General features: G+C 42.6%; 1 protein-coding gene across 1 annotated transcript in view; it reads right to left on the bottom strand.

The window, feature by feature from the left end:
- odad1 (outer dynein arm docking complex subunit 1) overlaps positions 1 to 21664 on the bottom strand; it is a 47198-nt gene that overhangs the window by 5434 nt on the left and 20100 nt on the right. The window contains exons 11-14 of the mRNA XM_069918643.1: positions 20451 to 20619; positions 14483 to 14646; positions 11603 to 11706; positions 4248 to 4341 (exon numbers count right to left, since the gene is read on the bottom strand). Coding sequence (XP_069774744.1) covers positions 4248 to 4341; positions 11603 to 11706; positions 14483 to 14646; positions 20451 to 20619 — 531 coding nt within the window. The remainder of the gene's footprint in view (positions 1 to 4247; positions 4342 to 11602; positions 11707 to 14482; positions 14647 to 20450; positions 20620 to 21664) is intronic.

The raw sequence follows: 21664 nt of genomic DNA, 5'->3' as shown, positions 1-21664 counted from the left end.
TGAATGGAAATGACAGATAAGATTGCACAGGGTGAAATCATACCCATTTTGAAGCTGGCTTAGGTACTTCCATGTACAATTTACCAAGATATTTCTGGTGCTTCTGAAGTGTCCATCATGACCAGACAACTTGTGCCCTGTATTTCTCCCCAACCCCACCAGGTGACATAAATGAGATTTTAGATACAAATTTGAAAGTCACAAGAAACACAATGCTCTTAACTTATCAATCATTTTTTTAAGGGTCTCATTCAGACATTGATGACTTGCACACAGCATGTGCCAACTTCACTTTTCACTACACAGTATACATGAAAGTTCATTGCTCTTTGTTTCATTATTGTTTGAAGTTTTGATACCACGGACTTCAGGCTCATGGTTCAATCTCTACCTCTTTTGATCATCCCACAGCTTGTGTTGTGGGACCACTCATGACATAGGATTTGATCAGGTCAGTTAAGATTCCAGATTTTCATTTTATTGTCAAAATACATACATGGCATACAACCCTGAGATTCTTTTTTTCTGCAGGCAAGGCAGAATTACCACTTATTTGTAGTGCAAAAAAAAACTACTCAACATACACATGTAAACAAAGAAATAAATGCAAACAAACTGACTGCACAATACAGAGAGAAAAAAAATCAATATAGGGTAAAAGAGTTCTTAAATTAGTCCCTGATTTGAGTTTGTTGTTCAAGAATCTGATGGAGGCGGGATAGCAGTTGTTCCACTGTGGTGCGAGTCTTGGGTGCCTAAACTATTTCCTGATGGCATCAGCAAGAACAGAGCATGTGCTGGGTGATGTGGATCCTTGATGATTTCTGCTGCTCTCCAACGGCAGTGTTCCCAGTAGATGTTCTCGATGGTGTGGAGGGTTTTGCCTGTGACGTCATGGGCTATGTCCACTGCCTTTTGCAGGGCTTTATGCTCAGGGGTATTGGTGTCTCCATGCCAGACCATGATGCAACCAGTCAGCACATTTACCACCATACATCTGTAGAAATTTGCCAGGGTTTCCGATATCCTACCAAACTTCCATAAACTCCTGAGGAAGTTGAAGCACTGACATGCTTACTTAATGATGCCATTAGTGCATTGGGTCCAGGAAAGATCCTCCGAGATAGTGACTCCCAAGAACATAAATTTGTTCACCCTTTCCACCTCTGATTCCCCCAATGATCACTGGATCATACACCTCTGGTTTTCCCTTTATTGAAGTCAATAACCAGTTCCTTGGTTTTGATGTCATTGACTGCAAGGTGGTTGTTGGTGCACGATTCAGCCAAGTTTTCAATCTCCCTTCTATACGTTGACTCAACGCCCCTTTTTGAACAACCCATTACAGTGGTATCATCAGAGAATTTGTACCAAGCCACACAGTCATAGGTGAATAGCAAGTAGAGCAGGGTGGGGGGGGGGGAGGAGGTGATGGGGCTAAGAACACAGTCCTGTGGTACTAATACTAATGGAGATTGTGGAGAAAATGTTATTACGAATTCTTATTGATTGTGGTCTCGAGGTGAGGAAATCCAGTGGGGTCTTGAGTCCCAGTCTTGGAGTTTGCTGACCAATTTTGAGGGAATGTTGGTGTTGAATTCTGAACTGTAGTCACCACGGATGGCTTAGCAGTTAGAGCAATGCTGTTACAGCACCAACAATCGGGACTGGGGTTTGAACCCCACGCTGTCTGGTAAGGAGTTGGAACGTTCTTCCCATGTCTGCATAGGTTTTTCCTGGGGTTCTGGTTTCCTCCCGCCATTCAAAAACGTACCAGGATTGTAGGTTAATCGGATGTAATTGGGCAGCATGGGCTCGTGGGTTGAAATGGCCTGCATATCTAAAAAAAAGCATCATAATGTATGCATCTTTGCTGTCCAAATGGATCCATGTTGCTGCACAGACAGGAGCTGGTATGCTTCAGCACCAGCCCGCCAAACCATTCATCATTGTTGATGTTGATAGTTATTTCACACATTTTTTGGGAACTGGTATGTTTGAAACAGGTGGGCACCATGCCCTGCTGGAGTGAGATATTGAATACTTTGGCAAGTTGGTTTGCAAAGGTTTTTAATACTCATTCTGGCATTCAGTCTAGATGCTTTCCTTGAATTCACTCTCCCACATGTCATCTTTGAATACGGATAGGAGAGGATCATCAGGGGACATGGGGGTGTGTATTTTTTTATTTAATGATGGTTTTTATGTAATGGTGGTTCTTCCTTGTTCTTATGGTCGAATCAGACATAGAAGGAATAGAATTCATCTGGGAGTGAAGCTTTGCTGTCTCCTACTGTAATGGATTTGGTTTTGTAGCAGGTTTTGTCACCTAGCCCTGCCACACTTTTCGGATATCTTTCGTTTTTTCCTATTTTCGTCTGGAAATTCCACTTTGCCTGGGAGATGGCTTTCCAAAAGTCATACCTGCTCCTTCTGGATCTCTGGACTTAAATGCCTGTGATCTGGCTCTCAGCAGATTCCGGATTTCATTGTTCATCCTGTTAGCAACACAGGAGGAGATTGTTTTGTCATCTTTCATTTTTTTCCCCCACCTTGTGGCATTTTCTATTGCTTCTCTTTCTTGATAGCCAAGGGGAAAAGACATGGCATGTGGGAGATTTCATGAAGCTTCTACTGGGAATTGTTCAGGTACCATTTTAGAGCTTTTCAAAGGTGTAAACAATCAAGGCACTAGTGACGTATGTTTTAGTTAATTTCACGATTCAGTTGATTGTAAATACCATGCAAATATATCCCCAGCCTTCAAGTTCACTGGACTCATGAGCATGCCAACAGTGGCATCCTCTTCCAGAATCATTAATTAAACTGTTTATGAGACACAGTGAAAAGCTTTGTTTTGCATGCTATTCAGGCAAGTTAACACACACCTAGGTACAGCAGGTTTATAATAATAAAACAAAAGCACAGGCAGGATAGAGAAAAAAAGATATAGAAAGGCAAACTGCACAGTTCAGAAAAAAGCACATTTAAAACAGTGCAGGGGCACCCTCTGCACTTAATAGCTTGAATATGCCTGAGATTGTCTGATCTCAGAAGCAAAGCAGGCTCATCACCTAGGAACACCAGATACTGTAGGTTTCTGTGAGGGGTGCTGGACAAAGTGGTGTCTCTCTGCCTTACAGTAGACACAAGTTAAAGAATTTTGTATATTACATTCTAAATGTAGTATTACATGACAATAATGGAACCTTTATATTTTTTTACCTATGAAAGATCCATCATCCCTAAGTTACTTTCAGTTGGGCATGTCATTTCTATTCTCAACACGAGATTTCCAAAAAGGTGTTTTATATTTTGAGCAAACAATCAGAAATAGAGAAAATGAGCAGCATTAATGGGATGCTGAGTTTCTCCAGCTTTTATGACAATAGACAATAGACAATAGGAGCTGGAGTAGGCCATTTGGCCCGTCGGGCCAGCACCGCCATTTTAGATCATGGCTGATCATTACCATCAGTACCCCTTTCATTGTTAGCTCAGGATTCCAGTATCTGCAGTTTTTGTGTTTCTCTACTTTATATTTTAAGTTTGGTAATCTCAGGAAGAGATTATCAAGTGGTCAAAAGAAAAGATTTGACTCATGAAGAAATCCTGACTGACTCCGCGGTATCTCCTGCCCATGATTGCTCAAAGTGGAGAAGCAGCATTCGGGTTGATAGTGAAAAACTTTAGTCTATGCATCAGGAGTACCAGAAGCCTGGTCTAACCGGCGAAAGTGATGAATCAGCTCATGAACTTCTCTATCATCTACATCATCAAGCATCTTCGGTTTCATCTGTGGAGGTATCTATTGTTCCTTTCTTAGCCTCATCAACCATCTCAGACCCATGAGTGGAAGCAAGTCATCCTTTATCCCAAGGACTGCCTATGAAGGAAACGATATGTTCAATGGACCAAAGTGAAAATAACGAAATCTAGTTCATACCAGTATAGACCTTAAAATGATGATCGGACAACTTCTTCGGGTGAATCTGAGGGATGTAATTTTCTAGCTGGATGACATAAAAAGTCATATGGATAACCCTCCAGAAAATTATATGTTGTCTTCACTTAGATCTGACAAAGAGTCAACACCCGTAGGAATGATAAGTTTGGAAAATAGGTCGAGTAAACTTTAACATTGAAGGAAGAAGGCAATAAAATTAACAGTAAAACTCAGCACTAATCAGTTCAAAGGAAGGGGAGAAGGCACAGAATTGGTTGCACTGAATTAGCACACATCTTACTCCTTTCATTATTCTTTGGCGAAGCTCGCTCTGAGTCAGGGGCCTCTCCTCCTCATCAGTCGCTGGAGAGTCCACATCACTGTCATAATCATTTCTAGGAATGAAAAATTGTTGTTAAAAATAATTTACATTTTGATCCAAATATCACCAGCACAAAAAACTATCAGGAATGAAATCCAACTGTAAACGTTTTTGGATCTAATACTCTCCCCAGATCATTTTCTCTTTTTCCCAAAGAAGTGACTGGTTGGAGAAAAGGTTCCATGTCAATGAGAGAATGGCAATTCTCTGAAGATTAATGGAAACAAGACACACTACTTCCTCCCTTATTCCCACACCTTCACATCACATGCAATACTTCAAATACACACATTCAATAGCAGTACAAAGAAAAGAACTGATGTGCAGAGAACATTGTGCATTGAAAGTGGTGTCATAGATAGGATGGTAAAGTGGCCATATGGAATGGTTGCAGTACACAAAAGTGGTGGGAAAACTCTGTAGGTCACATGGCATATTAAAGTAAAGGGTAACCAATATTATCAGGCCTGAGCCCTTCAAGAACTGAGTTAAAAAGCAGATAGGCATCTTATTAAAAATATGGAGAGAGGAGGGGGGTCAGGGGGAGTAGTACTGGTTAACTCATTGGATATAAGTGAATAGAAGAGAAAAAGCCGAAAATAAATAACAGAGGGAGGTGTTCTCTTAATAGAAAGGAAAGGGAAAGGGGTGGGGAGCAGGAGGAAAGGAGTGAGAGGGATGGGAAAAGAGTGACTTTGGAGAGAGTTTTTATGGAAACTGGAGGTCGATGTTAATACCATCTGGTTGGAAACTGCCCAGACTCCAGCATCTACAGACTTTCCAGTTTAACGCCATATGGCATACTGCCTTCACTGGGTAGAGCATTGAGTATGGAAGTAAGAGAGTCATGTGGCAGCTATATAAAATTGGTGGGGACTCACTGGCAATACTGTGTGCAGTTCTGGTCACCCAAGTAAAGGAAGGATGCTAATGCTTTGGAGAGGGTACAGAAAACATTTACCAAGCTGTGGCCTATTTAGAGGATATAAGCTATAGGGAAAGGTTGTTTTCTCTGGAGTGCCAGGGGCTGAGGGGGAGTTTGAAAAATTAAGAGAGGCATTGATGGAATAGACAGTCAGAATATTTTCCCCATTGTATATGTGCCATACACTGAACCTGAGCACATTCATTTAAGTTGAAGGGAGATGTGTGGAGCAATCTTTTTTACATAAAAGTAGTGGGTGTTTGGAACAGGCTGCTAGTAGTGGTGGAAGCAAATGCAATGGTAACATTTAAAATGCTTTTAGGCAGACACATAAACATGAAAGGAAAGGATTATATATCTATTATATGCAAGTAGTGCCTTAGTTTAATTTGGACAGTTTATAGAGATTAAGACCATATATAGAGATTGTGTAGCATCTTATTATTGGAATATTAAAATGTGATTTATAACATTAGATTTCACTGAATTACACCAGAATAGTTTTCAATCTCCACATGTAACTTTGAGTAGATATTTCCTCCTCTGACAATCTGGAAGGTATATTCGGGTGTGCTTGCCTACATTTTGCTTAAGCCTGAAACATTGGTTATGTTTTTTTCAATCTTTGCTATATAAAGTACACTATTTAACCTGCTGAGTCTCTCCAGCATTCTGTTTTTACTGTGTGATAGTACAGATTCTATCACCAATGTATATATGTACAGATTGTAGTGTAGGATGACTGTGATTGGCTGAGAGTGTAGCCACACCAACTGGCAGGTCTTAAAGGATTGCTCCTAGCCAGACCAGGTCATTCTGGACTGGTCAACCTACTTGTGATATGCTCCAGTCTTGTAGTTAATAAAAGCCTTGGTTTGGATCAACAAGTCTTTGGTTCTTTCGACGCGCTCTACAATTTTATTAACTAAAATGTTTTGAAGGGATGGAGCGTATGCTATGGCTGAAATGCCTCAACATCGACCCACAGTCAGCTACAGCCCCAAATTACTTTAAGCACTGGGTGAGATGCTTCGAAACATACTTACAGTTCTCTGACCCTGCCATGATAGAGGACAGCCATCGACTACTAATATTGATGACTATGGTGTCCCCGAGAGTCTACCAGAGTGTCCAGGACATGACCACTTACGCCGCAGCCATGAAGGTGCTAAAAGGGCTCTATGAGCGACCGATGAACAGTGTCTATGCTAGGTACAAACTTGCTACAAGGAGGCAACAGCCCGGTGAGTCCTGTAGAGCTTATATTCAGACACTAAGGGCAATGGACAGGGACAGACAGTTCTGCCTGCACAGACAGAACTGTTGCGGAGAGCACAGACGATCTCATTCGGGATGCCTATGTGGCTGGGGTTCGATCAAATGAGGTGAGCAAGAAAACCTAGAGGACGTGATCCAGATCGTAGAGACGATGGAGGCTGTGGTCTTAAGTATGGACATGTACTCTCGGGGCTGGACCCCACGCTCTGATGTGAGTGGGATGCCCTCCCTCTACCCTACCACTGCCACTACACTGCCCGATACAACCCCAAAGTGTTATTTCTGCGGGAGGAACAAGCACAGCAGGTCCCAGTGCCCGGCGAGAAAACCCAGGTGCCAGAAGTGCCTTAAAAATGGCCACTTTGCTGTAATCTGTCACTCCAAAATAGCCACCGTCAAACACAGTGCCTTGTGTGAAGCCCAATCGCCACTCTCCATTTCAAACACTTCTTCCTCAAAGCTCTCGTCCAATGAGAGCAAGGACACCACTGCACGGCAGCGCCTGACATCACGTGGCAGACGCCGAGCTTGGAAAGTACAACCCACCTCACCGCAATGACATTCACCCTACCTCACAAAGCAACATCTGACCAGGCCCCAGACCCAACCTCAACGGCCGCCGCCGCCACTGACCAGGGACCCGCCACTGCCGACCAGGGACCCACCGCTGCTGCCGACAACCAGGGACCCATCGCCGCTGCCGACCAGGGACCCGCCGCCGATAGCAAGCAGCGACCCCCAACACTTACTGTTGGCTGGCCGACACCCCAGCAGGCTGCAGGCAACAACATCAACTCCTCGACTCTGTCTCTTCAGGCCCAACTATTTGCGTGACATCATCATGCACACGTTGCGTGACATCATCACTCAGGACTCCACTGTCCCCATTACAAGTCTCTGCATCAGTAACCCTCAACCAGGACTTCCCCCAACCCCTCACAAAAGCAATGGAACTGATTAAAGTGCATGGACACTATACCAATTGCTTATTTGACTCGGGGTCAACTGACAGTTTTATCCGCCCAGACCTGGCCCACCGTTGCGGTCTGGCTATTCTCCCCACTGCATAGAGAATTTCATTGGCGACCAGATCACACTCGACTGGGGTAAAGGGGTACTGCGTGGTGACCCTGAAAGTCTAGGGCATCACATTCACAGACTTCAAACTATTAGTCCTTCCCCAATTGTGCTCCCCTGCACTGCTGGGACTGGATTTTCAGTGCCAGTTTTAAACCATTTCCCTGCATTTTGGGGAGCCTCATGCTCCACTTTCTGTCTGTAACCACTCCACCCCGGAAGCCTCCTGCCAGCGGCAGCCCAAGCCACCCACCCCTGCACCCCAGGGCCTCATCTGTAGTCTCTCCACCCTCCAAGTTGCTCCGCCAGCGCTTTTCGCAAACCTCACCCCTGGCTGGTAGCCTGTGGCCACCAAAAGCCGGCAATATAGTTATGAACACTGGAAATTTATCACAAGCAAGATATGCAGACTGCTGGACGAGGGCATTATCGAACCTAGCTCGAGTCCATGGAGGCCCCAGGTGGTGGTTGTTAAAAACGTGGAGAAGCTGCAGATGGTGGTTGACTACAACCAGACAATCAACCGCTTCACGCTTCTGGATGCGTACCCCCTTCCACGGATCATGGATGTGGTGAATCAGATCATCCAATACCATGTTTTTTCCACCGTTGACTTACGTTTGGCCTATCATCAGCTCCCAATCCGCCGAGAAGACCGATCTTTCATGTCCTTCGAAGAGAATGGGCGGCTGTATCAATTCCTCAGGGTACCCTTTGGGGTCACAAATGGCGTCGTGGTCTTCCAGCGGGAAATGGACCGGATGGTGGACCAGAACGAGCTGACTGCTACTTTCCCGTATCTGGACAATGTCACCATCTGCGGCCATGACACAGAGGATCACGATGCCAACCTTGAGAAATTTTTTCAAACTGCAATTCGACTGAACTTGACCTACAATTTCGACAAGTGTGTCTTCCGGACCACTCGGCTCGCAATTCTGGGCTGTGTGATGGAGAACAGGGTGGTCATACCATACCCTGATCGCATGCGTCCCCTCATAGACTTGCCCACCCCCACCCCCCCCACACCCAGAAGTTACTCAGATGCTGACTAGGCTTTTTCTCTTACTATGCCCAATGGGTTCCACACTATGCCGACAAGGCACAGCCACTCATCAAGACCATCGCCTTCCCCTGTCAACCGAAGCCAGAGCGGCCTTCGACCACATCGAATCGGACATTGCTGCTGCAACGCTGCACGCCATTGACGAGTCCATTCCGTTCCAAGTCAAAAGCGATGCGTCCGACTTTGCACTGGAAGCCACTTTGAACCAGGCTGGCCAGCCAGTAGTCTTCCTCTCCAGAACCCTCCAGGGTCCTGAGAGCCGACACGCCTCTGTCGAGAAGGAGGCCAAGGCCATAGTCGAAGCAGTACGTCGTTGGAGACACTATCTCACTGGCAGGCGTTTTACGTTGCTGACTGACCAACGCGCGGTCTCCTTCATGTTTAGCAATACCCAGCGAGGTTAGATCAAGAATGACAAAATCGCCAGGTGGAGAATCGAGCTCTCCACTTTTAATTATGACATACTGTATCGGCCTGGTAAACTCAATGACCCACCAGATGCGCTCTCCAGGGGGACTTGTGCCAACATACAACTGGACAGGCTGCAGAGACTCCACGAGGAGCTCTGTCATCCAGGGGTCACTAGGTTTGAGCACTTTGTCAAAGCTCGCAACCTGCCCTACACGGTCGAGGAGATTCGCTCCATGACCCGAGCCTGCCCGGTGTGCGCTGAGTGCAAGCCCCACTTCTGCCGCCCGGAGAACGCCCACATCATCAAAGCCACCCGCCCCTTTGAGCATCTTAGCATAGACTTCAAGGGGCCCCTATCGCCAACCAACCGTAACACCTACATCCTTACGGCCATCAACGAGTACTCCTGCTTCGCATTTGCTGTGCCCTGCTCAGACATGATAGCCTCCTCAGTCATAGAGACCCTGCACAGCATCTTCGCCATCTTCGGGTACCCCAGTTACATCCACAGTGACAGGGGGACCTCATTTATGAGCACAGAGCTGCGGCAGTACCTTCTGGAGGATGGTATTGCTTCAAGCAGGACCACCAGCTATAACCCACGCGGTAATGGGCAAGTCGAAAGAGAAAATGCCACCATCTGGAAAGTGGTTATGCTTGCCCTTCAGTCCAAAGGTCTCCCCACCTCTCACTGGCAGGATGTGCTCACTCCATCCGCTCCCTCCCACCGTGATCAATGCCACCCCCCATGAAAGGATGTTCTCTTTCCTGAGGAAATCTGAATTGGGAACAACCATACTGGCGTGGCTCATGGTTCCTGGACCGGTCCTCCTATGACACCACATCTGGTACTCAAAGAATGACCTCTTGGTTGACCGAGTGACTCTGCTCCATGCAAACCCGCATTATGCTTACGTTGAGTACCTGATGAGCGGGAGGACACAGTCTCGGTAAGGAACCTAGCCCAAGCAGGATCAGGCGCAGCAGTGCCTTTAACCCAACCTCCCCCTATTCCTTCTTCCCCAGATCATGTGCTTGAACAGAGGGACCAGCACCACCCCACCAGCTCAGACCAGTCTGTTGACAACGGCGTTGGGGAATTGAGCGAAGCAGTGGCCGCACCCTACAGGTCTGCCGGCAACACGACTCCAGCGACCCCAATCCCGGCACCATGGCAGTCACACCGGATGGTTAGGCCCCCTGACCAGTACAGCCCCTAACCTCCATCCACCCCGGGGTCAGTTCTCAAAGAAGGGGTGAATGTGATAGTACAGATTCTATCACCAATGTGTATATGTACAGATGGTAGTGTAGGATGACTTTTGATTGGCTGAGAGCGTAGCTGCACCTACTGGCAGGTCTTAAAGGGTTGTTCCTGGCCAGACCAGGTCATTCTGGTCTGGTTGACCTACATGTGATATGCTCCAGTCTTTTAGTAAATAAAAGCCTTGGTTTGGATCAACAAGTCTTTGGTTCTTTCGACGTGCTCTACATACTGGAAAGCACTGCAACAGATCTGTGTTAAGCTTTAATGTTAAACTATATTTCCTTTATAAAAATGTTTTAGTAAAGAAAATTATTGAGTTAAAATATTTGTGTCTGTATTCTCACAAAATTAGCTGTGGGTTGGTACAGAGTCACACACAGGTCACTGCACATTTATAGAGAACCATTGTTTTCTGAGAAGAGTGTTCATACTCAGAGTTGAAGTGTCTTGGGCAGACAGAGCTAATGGATTTCAAGTGGATCTAAATTATTCAAGAACTGCTGAGGAAGTCATCTGCTTTTAATCAAAGCCACTTAAGCCAATTAAACAGAGATGAGGTTAGAGGTTGTTATGGATATGGAATGCTTTTGAAAAAGGAACAGAATTTTGATAGAAATAATACCAAGTGGTTTCCAAGAATTGGTGGTGATGTAAAGGTCACATGATTTGGAGAAATATATACCAAATTCAGACATTTTGAATTCAATTTTGGACGAGTTCAGAAGTCAAAACTCCTGAGACACAAGGATTGAAACCTTGTGAAAGGGAGGTTGAGTTAGAATAACCAGAATAAGTGCTGTTGTTACTCATGGGAAAAGGGGAACACAGAATTAGTGGCTTTTTAAAATAAGGAAGACCATTTTGTTGTCTCTTTGGAAAAGAGGACATATTTCTACTGGGTCTATTTTTATGTGGACACTTCGTTTAACCCTTGTCTGGTTTGTGACTTCATCGTGGAAGAAGATAACTACATTTGTTTAACCCTTGTCTGGATTTGTGAATTCATCGTGGAAGAAAATAGCCACTGTGAGTAAAAGAGGCCTGAAGTTATAATGTTTAAAAGTGCTTTATAATTATTTCTGAACTAAGAATTTAAGACCTTTAAGCAAGACTAAAATGATCCTGAACTTTTAAAGATGAATTTACCATTCTCTGATGAAATTTTCATTGCTGTTCCTGTATCAGTGCTAACAAAGTCCCTTTAGTTCCAAAAATAATTGAAAGGGTTGTTAGTTAGTAACAGTACAAACCCTGTTGTCGGAGGTTCAATGTAGATAGGCTGGGTGGGTTTCGCCAAACGCTGCCCCATCAGCAACATTGCAGTTTTCTGTGGGTCATATGGCTTGTCATAATCCTGGAGTAAATAAAATATAAAACAGTGAATAATTTTGCCTCAAAATTTCACTCATGAAGCTTTGATAAAATTTGAGATGAATTTAATTGATCTGTTAAAACTTAATGTGAGCCAGTCCAGGATGATGATTATGCAGAATTAAAGAGCCATTTCACATGTCAGAAGCTAGTTTTTTTTTCCAGTTTATCTAATTATAAGAAGAAAAATATCCATATTATTTGCAATTATGATATGCCATATTACCCCATTTTCGATATACTAGTTACATAGACTGACAGCTGTATTTTCAAATTTTGTCTTATTTTATCAGAAGCCACCAGCTATTTGTGGGGAATAGGGATGCAAATAGCCCCCCCGTGCCTTGGCCTCGTGCCCTTCCTTAATGTGTGAATCCAGACAGTGCAGTTAGATATTGAATATAGAAGATGCTTAACTGACTCAGTCATCGTCCACATACATGCTTTTTCCAAATAAAATGGCAGAGTCAGTGATTTGAAACAAAAATTATCACCAATTCCACTGTTCCATCTGCAACCTAACCTATACTGCATAACTCATCAGAGACTGGAGGTTAAACCAAAGTTCTGGCCAGTTTGGCATAGTGATGTGTCACATGATTGCTAATGCACAGAACCACTCACTCTAGGCAGGGGTGTGTGTGAAACTTCATGTTACATGACAAAAAAAAAAGGTTCCATTGGAATGTGCGAAACATGGCAACCAATTTGTACTCAACACACTCCCATAGATAGCACAGAGATAAATGATTTTATTGATGTTGACTAGTGATTGCAAATTATCCAAAACATTGGGGCAAGGACTCACCTATTCTTCAACTGAACAGCGAGATGCAGTATTTTACGCTCACCTGAGAGGGATTTAATTTCAGATGTATTTCTGAGTACATGCACGACATCACATACAAGCCTGGCATTCCTTTTTCTTGTGGGTGTGGCAGAATTGCCACTAATTGGTAGTGCAAAAAAAAACTGTACACAGCATAAACATGTAAACAAATAAAATAACACTAAAGTAATAACAAATGTAAACAAACTGACTGTGCAATACAGAGAGAACAAAGAAAAAAATCAATAAAGTGCACAAGAAAGAGTCCTTAAATGTGTCTCTGATTGTTTGTCATTGAGGAGTCTGATGGTAGCAGCTGTTCCTGAACCTGGTGGTGCAAGAATTGTGGCACCTATACCTCTTTTTTGATGGCAACAGCAAGAACAGAGCGTGTGCTGGGTTGTGTGGGTCTTTGATGATTGCTGCTGCCCTCCGATGGCAACATTCCCTGTAGATGTACTCAATAGTGGGAAAGTTTTGCTTGCGATGTCCTAGGCTATGTTCACTATCTTTTGGGGGGCTTTAAGCTCAGGTATACCCATACCAGACCATGATGCAGCCAGTCGGCAGATTTTCCACTACACCTCTAGAAATTTGCCAGTGTTTCTGGTGTCAAACCAAACCTCCACAAACTCCTAAGGAAGTAGAGGTGCTGACGTGCTTTCTTCACGGTGCCATTGGTGTGTTGGGTCCAGGAAAGATTTTCCAAGATAATGACTCCCAAAAACCTAAATTTGCACACCCTCTCTACCTCTGATCCTCGAATGATCATTGGACTGTCTTTAGGACGGAGATGAGAAAACATTTTTTTACCCAGAGAAGTGTGAATCTGTGGAATGCTCTGCCACAGAGGGTGGTAGAGGCAGATTCACTGATTATGTTCAAAAGAGAGTTAGATAAGACTCTAGTGGGCAAAGGAGTTAAGGGTTATGGGGATAAGGCTGGAAAGGGGTACTGATGGTAGTGATCAGCCATGATCTGTAAAATGGCGGTGCTGGCTCGACGGGCCGAAGGGCCTACTCCAGCTCCTATTGTCTATTATCTCTAGCTTTCCTGAAGTCAACAATCAGCTCCTTAGTTTTGGTGACATTGAGTGCAAGGTTGTTGTTGATGCACCATTCAGCCAAATTTTCAATCTTCCTCCTGTATGCTGACTCATCCCCTTCCTTTATACAACCTACCACTGCAGTATCACCAGGAAATTTGTAGATGGTGTTATTGTCGTACCGAGCTACACAATTGTAGGTGTAAAATGAGTAAAGCAGAGGTGCACAGCCTTGTGGTGCTCTGGTACTGATGAAGATTGTGGAGGAGACATACTTACTAATCTTCATTGATTGTGTTCTGGAGGTGAGGAAATCCATGATCCAATTACACCGTGGGGTGTTAACTCCTAGGTCTTGGAGTTTGCTGATCAATTTTGAGATGATGATGGTGTGAGATGGTGTGAACTGGAATGGATCCGTATCACTGCTCAGACAGGAGCTGATATGCTTCATGACCAGCCTTTCAAAACACTTCATTACTGTTGATGTGAGTACTTACCGGTCGATAGTAATTAAGGATCAAATGGGTGCTACTGGTTAACATCTCACCTGAAAGATGGCAGCTTCAACATTAGGGCACTCCCTTGGTCCTGAACATGGAGTGTCAATCTGCATTGTAAGCTCATATCTTTGATGGGTCATAAACCTACAACCTTCTGTCTTGGAGGTGAGAAATGTATAAAAATGAATGAAATCAATCTTGCTGCAAATAGGAATGTCCTTCTGCATGGAATTCAAAAACCTTTATGGACATTGACCCTCAGTGCATGTCACAAACCAGCTATGCCTTTATTGTGACCCAGAAGATATCCTGTGGTGTCAGGATCACTTTGTAACTTTCTACTCAATAAACTTAATGTGTTAAGAAATGGATGCAAAGGTACCTTGGATGAAAGATAGGATTGGATGGATAATAACTCATTGGTACGCTGTTCAATGAGGCCCAGATACTGCATCACATTGTTATCTCGAATTCCACATGCAGATCCCAACATTTCATCCAAAATCGATTGATCACAGTTTATTTTATTAAACAGTGATTCAGTTCCTGCAAATGACATACAATTAAAATAGATTTGAATGAAATTTAATAAAATTTATATTACTTCCTTTGCCTCTTATGTTTATTGATATTTATAAATAAATGCTCATTTTTGCACAAAGGACCATTCTCCATGAGTGGTTATAGAAAACAAGTTTTTGACCATAAACAGAAAAAAATTCACAGCACATCTCAAATCCACCCATTATACACAATTACGTGTTTGTGGATAATGCTCAGGAGCAGAAAATTTGACCAATTTTGTCATTCCTAGCCCAGGTGAGCAAAGATCAATTGTCCATTCTTTTAAATTTTGAGTCATGGCCTTTATAGTGAGGCTAGCCAAAATACCAGTTTAGTGGATGCACTATCAGGTAGAATACGCATCCATGAGCCAAACAGAACTTATGGTGTAAATCCATAACTTGTTTCAGAATCCCAATAACATAGGAAACAGAATACTCAGTGCCAAGGCTCTCCACTCAACAATAGATGTGTTGAGTGACTTCAAGTTGCTTTCTGTTGGAGGTTTTGGTAGTGACATCATGTCTCACTTTACACTCTTGTCTCATAAGTTGCCATATAATTATCAAGTGAGATCAGGCCACAGGAGAAATTGAATGAAAAAAGGTGACGAGGCATCTAATTCACCTAACTTCTGGTAGTCGTGTCACAAAACATTAATGCTTTTGTTGATGAATCTGTATTAATGAGATTTAACACAGCCATACATGAAGTACTAACATCGAAGTACTCGAGATGGCAGAGGCCGACAGCATCGAATCCACGCTGCTGAAGATCCAACAGCGCTGGGTAGGCCACGTCTCCAGAATGGAGGACCATCGCCTTTCCAAGATCGTGTTATGTGGCGAGCTCTCCACTGGCCACCGTGACAGAGGTGCACTAAAGAAGAGGTACAAGGACTGCCTAAAGAAATCTCTTCATGCCTGCCACATTGACCACCGCCAGTGGGCTGATATCCCCTCAAACCATGCATCTTGGTGCCTCACAGTTCGGCGGACAGCAATCTCCTTTGAAGAAGACTGCAGAGCCCACCTCACTGACAAAAGACAAAGGAGGAAAAACCCAACACCCAACCTCAACCAACGAATTTTCCCTTGCAACTGCTGCAACTGTGTCTGCCTATCCCGCATCGGACTTGTCAGCCTGCAGCTAACGTGGACATTACCCCTCCATAAATCTTCGTCCGCAAAGCCAAGCCAAAGAAAGACATGAAGTGAAGAAACCTTCAAATATTATAGCTTGGGGAATCAGTTCATGCCTTTGTTTTTCATTTTGTTGCAATTAGAGGTTTTTAAAAAAAAATTATTTTTCAGTTTTTCCAAAACACGCATCGTATCATATCTTTTTAATGTATTTACACTTTCTTTAAGAATAATTCACTTCTCAGCTTACTTGTAATTTCCTTCCCTCCCCATAACTTTGAAAATTAAACAAATAAAACTATTAAAGTGACAAAAAATGGTAAAAAGATAAGAAAAATTCAGTGTACTGCCACTCTTTGAGGCACTTCACTGCTGTTGTCTTTATGTATTTTGTTAGTTTTTTAGAACTGTGGGCTATTGTTATAGCTGTGCACCAAAGTGCTCGAGATAAGGTTGCCAAATTTTGGCAAAAGTATTGGATTTATTTCTTAAATTATGTTATTTTCTCCATGGCCATGCAGTTGTGCATCTCCAAGGACCATCAAGTGATGAGCAGGGGGGCAATTAGGGTTTTATATAAAAATGCTTAATTTAATGGAAAAGTTTTACATTGGTAAAAATGTGGTCATGCATGGTTCATACAAAATAAAGGTAAGATTTTATACAGTTACAATCAGTACCAGTATAGCCAATTGAGCTCCCTCACTGTTAGGAGAGAAGTATGAAATTTGTACCTTACAATCATGGTGACATTGGCCTTTCAGGCAGCATGTCACAGGAAGGTTGGTGCAAGCGTCATTTACCTTTCTCCAACCATTCACCCTGCAACCAATGGAAAAAAAATTTCTACCCTGTGTATTCACGGGACTTGGCTTCGCTAATTATTGAAACACTAATCATCAGATAACCAGATCATCTAAGATGATCTCCTCTAAAACTTCATCAACTTGGTCCTCACCAATGTATCCTACAATACCCATACATCTACCCTGGCCCCCTCTGCCCCCAGATTCACCAGGCTTTGCATCCAACATATCATTGCCATTTCCGCCACCATCAGACACATCTTCCCTTCTCCTTCCCTCTCCACCTTCTGTGGGAACTGCTCACTCGGACTCATTCATCCACTCCTCTATTCCCATCAATTGCTCCTTTGGCACCTACCCCTCTAGCCACCACAGGAGCTGCACTTGCCCCCACACCTCCTCCCTTCAGGGCCCTAAACAGTCATTCCAAGTGAAGCAACACTTTTACTGGTGAATTTGCAGGGGTCATCCAGTTCTCCTGTTGTGGTCTCCTTTACATTGGAGACTGGACACAAACTGAGAGATTGCTTCGTTGAGCACCTCAGTTCTGTATACTCAATAGAGCAGATCTCCCAGTGGCCATCCATTTCAATTTCCAGCACATTTCCCTTGCTGACATGTCTGTCAAGGTTTCATGCATTGCCAGACTGAGACCACCAGTAAATTGGAGGAACAACACCTTATAATCTACCTGGATGCCCTCCAACCGGATGGCATAAAAAATTGCTTCTCTGATTTCTGTTAGCCCCCCTTCCTGCGACCTTCTATCCCTTTGACTCCTTTCCTTCAGCTCTGTCCCTCTCTCTCTTTGTCCTTCAGTCTCTTTCCCCCAGCTCTCCATTCACAAAGCCAAACCCCTCCTCACCCAATCAATTCTCTCCTTTCTTCCTCCATTAACATAGAACATTACAGTGCAGTAAAGGCTCTTCAGCCCTCGATGTGGAAACCTATATATTCCCACTAAAAATGCTAAACCCTTCTTACCTCATAACACTCTATTTTTCTTTCATCCATTAAATGCCCCTAAAGTTTCAGCCTTCACCACCGCCCTTGGCAAGGCATTCCAGGCACCCACAACTATGTAAAAAAAAAAGTGCCTCCCCAATTAACACTTTAGTCTGCTGGTCTGTGCTCCTCCCCTGCCCTTTCTTTCCTTCCCACCAGACTTTTAATTAGGGCACTTGCCTGCTTTTTACTCGTACCTTGAATAAGAGCCCAGGCTCCAAATGTTGGTTATATATCTTTACATCCTACAGATGCTGCAAGACCTGTTGAGTTCCTCCAGCATTTGTGTTTTTGCTAGTGACTTGGTCACAGATGGCTCCCTCTACTGGAAGGCTGGCATGTTTCAGATTTAAGAACTTCAGCAGCAATAAATATTGAAATCATAGCACACTCCTATGCTGATGAGATGTCCAGGGGAGTGTGGGGGAACAAGAAAACAAATCCATTACATCATCTTTGCACCTCTCTCTAGTTCTCCCGTTCTCTTGATTTCCTGAGGCCTACTTGAAATATTCATGTGTCCACAAGCCAAAGGACTGACAACTGGTCAAAGGAAAAAATGTTGATATCATCCATGAATAGTGGCCTTAACTTGAATGGTCGCTTCCCCCATCACAACTCTTCACCAACTTTCATCCCATCAATCTTCATGCTGACAAGTATATGCAACACAAGGCTGATAGAGATTTTCCTTTGTTACGAACTTGCAACCCTTTTAATTATTTTTGGGACTAAAGGGACTTTGTTAGCACTAACACAGGAACAGCATGGTAAATTCAAATTAATCGTTTTTTCTATTAAACTATTGATAATATTTCTTACTTATCACTAAACTTAACTCTAAATTTAATCCCAATATGTGCAAATATAAATGTGAGTATAATAAAGTCTCATTCTGAAAAGTCAACTTTTAAAACTTCAGCATCATTTTAGTCTTGCTTTGAAGGTCTTAAAGTCTCAGTTCAGAAATAATTACAAAGCGCTTTTAAACATCATATCTTCAGGCCTCTTTACTCACAATTTTACCCTCTTCAAAGAGACTGGGAATGTGGCTATTCCATGATGAATTCACAAATCCAGATAAGGATTAAATGAAGTGGCCATACAAAAATACACCCAGTAGAATTATGTCCTCTTTTCCAAAGAGACAGTGAAGTGGTCTTCCTTATTTCAAAAATCATTAATTCTGTGTTCCCCTTTTCCCAGAAGTAACACACACAACAGCACCTATTCTGGTTACTGCAACTCAACCCTGCCTTTCACAAGGTTTCACCCCTGTGTGTCATAGGAGTCTTGACTTTTGTAAACTCCAAACTGAACTGAACTAAAAAGGTTTAAATTCAATAATATATTTCTCCAAACCATGTGACAGTTGCATCATCAATGAGATCATTCTTAATTCCTAGAAAACGTGATCAGTTATTGGAATTCTAAACACTACCACTCACATGGCTATGAGTTTCATTTCTCTTGTTCAAGGGATTTAGTTTAAAAACAGAAACTTCCTTCAGCAGTTCTTATTAAATACTTAGATACGTTTTTAATAAAGCAAACATCCCATTGTTCTTGAATAATTAAGGCCCACTTCAAATTCATTAGCTCTGTCTTTCCAAGACGCTGCAACTCCGAGAATGAACTCTCTTCTCTGAGTACAATGATGTATCTGTAAATGTGCTGTGACCTATGTGTGACCCTGTACCAGCCCACAACTAACTTACTAAAAACACATATCAAGATAAAATATAGTTTTAACATTAAATTAAAGATTAACACAAATCCATTACACCTTCCAGATGCAATGTTGGCCTGGTTACGTAGATCATCCTGTTAGCAATAGCCTTGTACAGAATTTTATAGTCTTGTTTACAATAACTTTTTCCTTTTGATAGTCATCTCACTGATATTTTTTTTCTAAGCTTAATTCTGAATGTGCACCAATTCAAGAGAGTTCATTTGTTCCAAACAAGGTAAAATAGTCCCTCGTGGTTTAGATCTTAAGGAGAGTCTACATCTTCTGGGAGAGATGAGAGGCTGGGTAAAGTCTTCAGTTTTCAGTCAGTAATGTGCTTAAACTTTGCTGTAAGTTTGCTTTGCTGTCATTTTTAATGAACCTTATCTTGTGCCAGGGTACGCACAAGAATATGTATTTGATTGAATTAAAAAATTTAGACCCACAGCACGGTACAGGCCATTTTGGCCCACAGGTCTGTGCTGCCTAATTTACACCTCATTAACCTACACCCCCAGTTCGTTTTGAAAAGTGGGAGGAAATCAGAGAAAACCCATGCAAACAAGGGAAAAATACAAACTCTTTACAGTCCCTGGTCCAGTCCCGATCATCAGCTCTGTAAAGGCATTGTACTAAACGCTATGCCAACCATGCCGCCCTGGAAGAAACAATATATGGCTTTGGTGCCTGTCCAACCCCACCAATCAATGCCTGCAACTGATCTCTTATCTTCACAATCCTTTTGGGAATACAAAAGTAGAGAAAGATGTACAGGCTGATTGAACTGTGTAACTGGCCTTAACTCATGGCCATATTTCTCCCAGCCATTATGGGGCAAGGCAGCAAGGAAAGAATAATGTATGATGGATGAGGCTTATGGGTTCCTGTGATCCCTCAGTCGAAAATGGGTGGGGCCATTAACACCCAATTTCCTCTGGATGCAACCAGAGAACTTGAGCTTCAGTCTCAAATAGTTGAACAGAGCAAGCTTTGAATTCTGCACTCTTTGACTTGGGCAATACTATTTCCAAGCTCATCAATAATTAACAAGTATGCAATAAATACAAATATTGAAGGTATATTTATTCAGGAAGTAACAAATACCAGTTTTAAGTTCATCCAATATTTTTCGGCCTTCTGTGAGCCTGCTCTCGTACAACTCACACTGTTGGCTCATTTTTTCATGCTGAGTTTCAATATTCTTCAGAGCATGTTTATGATCTTGTTCCAGTTGTATCTCCTGCAATTTGAAGGCTTCAATTTGCCCTTGGATCTGGAGAATATTTGAAACAAGTTAATAGGAGGATGAAGAACATCAGGATTTCAAGAGAGATGGACAGAAAAAGTACTGCACACCATCTTGAACTGTGACTCATTCAAGATTAACCTTTACAGGAATAAATGAGTACTTAGATAATGTCTTTCCTGATCTCAAGCCGCCCCAAGAACTTAAAAGTCAATTAAGTACTTTTGAAATTAGAAATAACAATAGAAAATGCTGGAAATGCTCAGCACATTAGATAGCATGTAGGAGAGAGAAAAATAGGAAAATATCTCAGCCTGATAACCTTTCAGATGCTGCCTGACCTGTGAAATGTTTTCAGCATTCTCTGCTTTTAATTCAGATTTCTTGCATCTGCAGCTCTTTGATTTTCAAAGACTTTTAAAAATGTTTTTACTGGTGTTTTGTTGGACTGGTTACTTGTGCCCAAAAAAGATTTCTCAAAAAAGCAACAAGCAAGTGGCCAAACCTGATTTTAATTATATTGGTTGAAGCTGGTTTAAGTTTGCAATTACATCAATAGCTGGAACAGGTTCATTTTAGTATCAACATTTGTATTATTCTTGGGAGACAGAATGGATTTTCTTGGAGCAAAAATCGAATAGATGAAATGATTGGATGGCATAATAATGCAGAGTTAGTACCATCATGATACATTTCTAGGGGCAAGATTCATCTGCATCTGGAGAGGGGAGAACAAATTTGGTTACATTTTTTATGGAGGAAACTAAGTGTGTTTCAGAGGATATTGTGATTAATGTTGTCAACATGAACTTCAATAAGGCCTTTGACAAGGATCCACATGAAGTCCAGAGTAATCTGGCAAACTGAATCTGAAAATGCTTTGTTGGTAAGAACTAGAGAAAGTTGTTAAGATTGGAGGCCTGTGACTAGTGAAGTATTGCAGGATCCTTTGTCTGTATTTTCTAGATGATTGATCTAGATCTGAATGTAGAAAGTATGATATGTAATTTCACAGTGAAAAAATTGGTGGCATTGATAGGTGGGGAGACCATGACTAAAAAAGTAATTTAGC

Source organism: Narcine bancroftii, chromosome 2 (assembly GCF_036971445.1).
Source record: "Narcine bancroftii isolate sNarBan1 chromosome 2, sNarBan1.hap1, whole genome shotgun sequence".
NCBI classification, from domain to species: domain Eukaryota; kingdom Metazoa; phylum Chordata; class Chondrichthyes; order Torpediniformes; family Narcinidae; genus Narcine; species Narcine bancroftii.
This window is presented reverse-complemented; position numbering and strand designations above follow the sequence as displayed.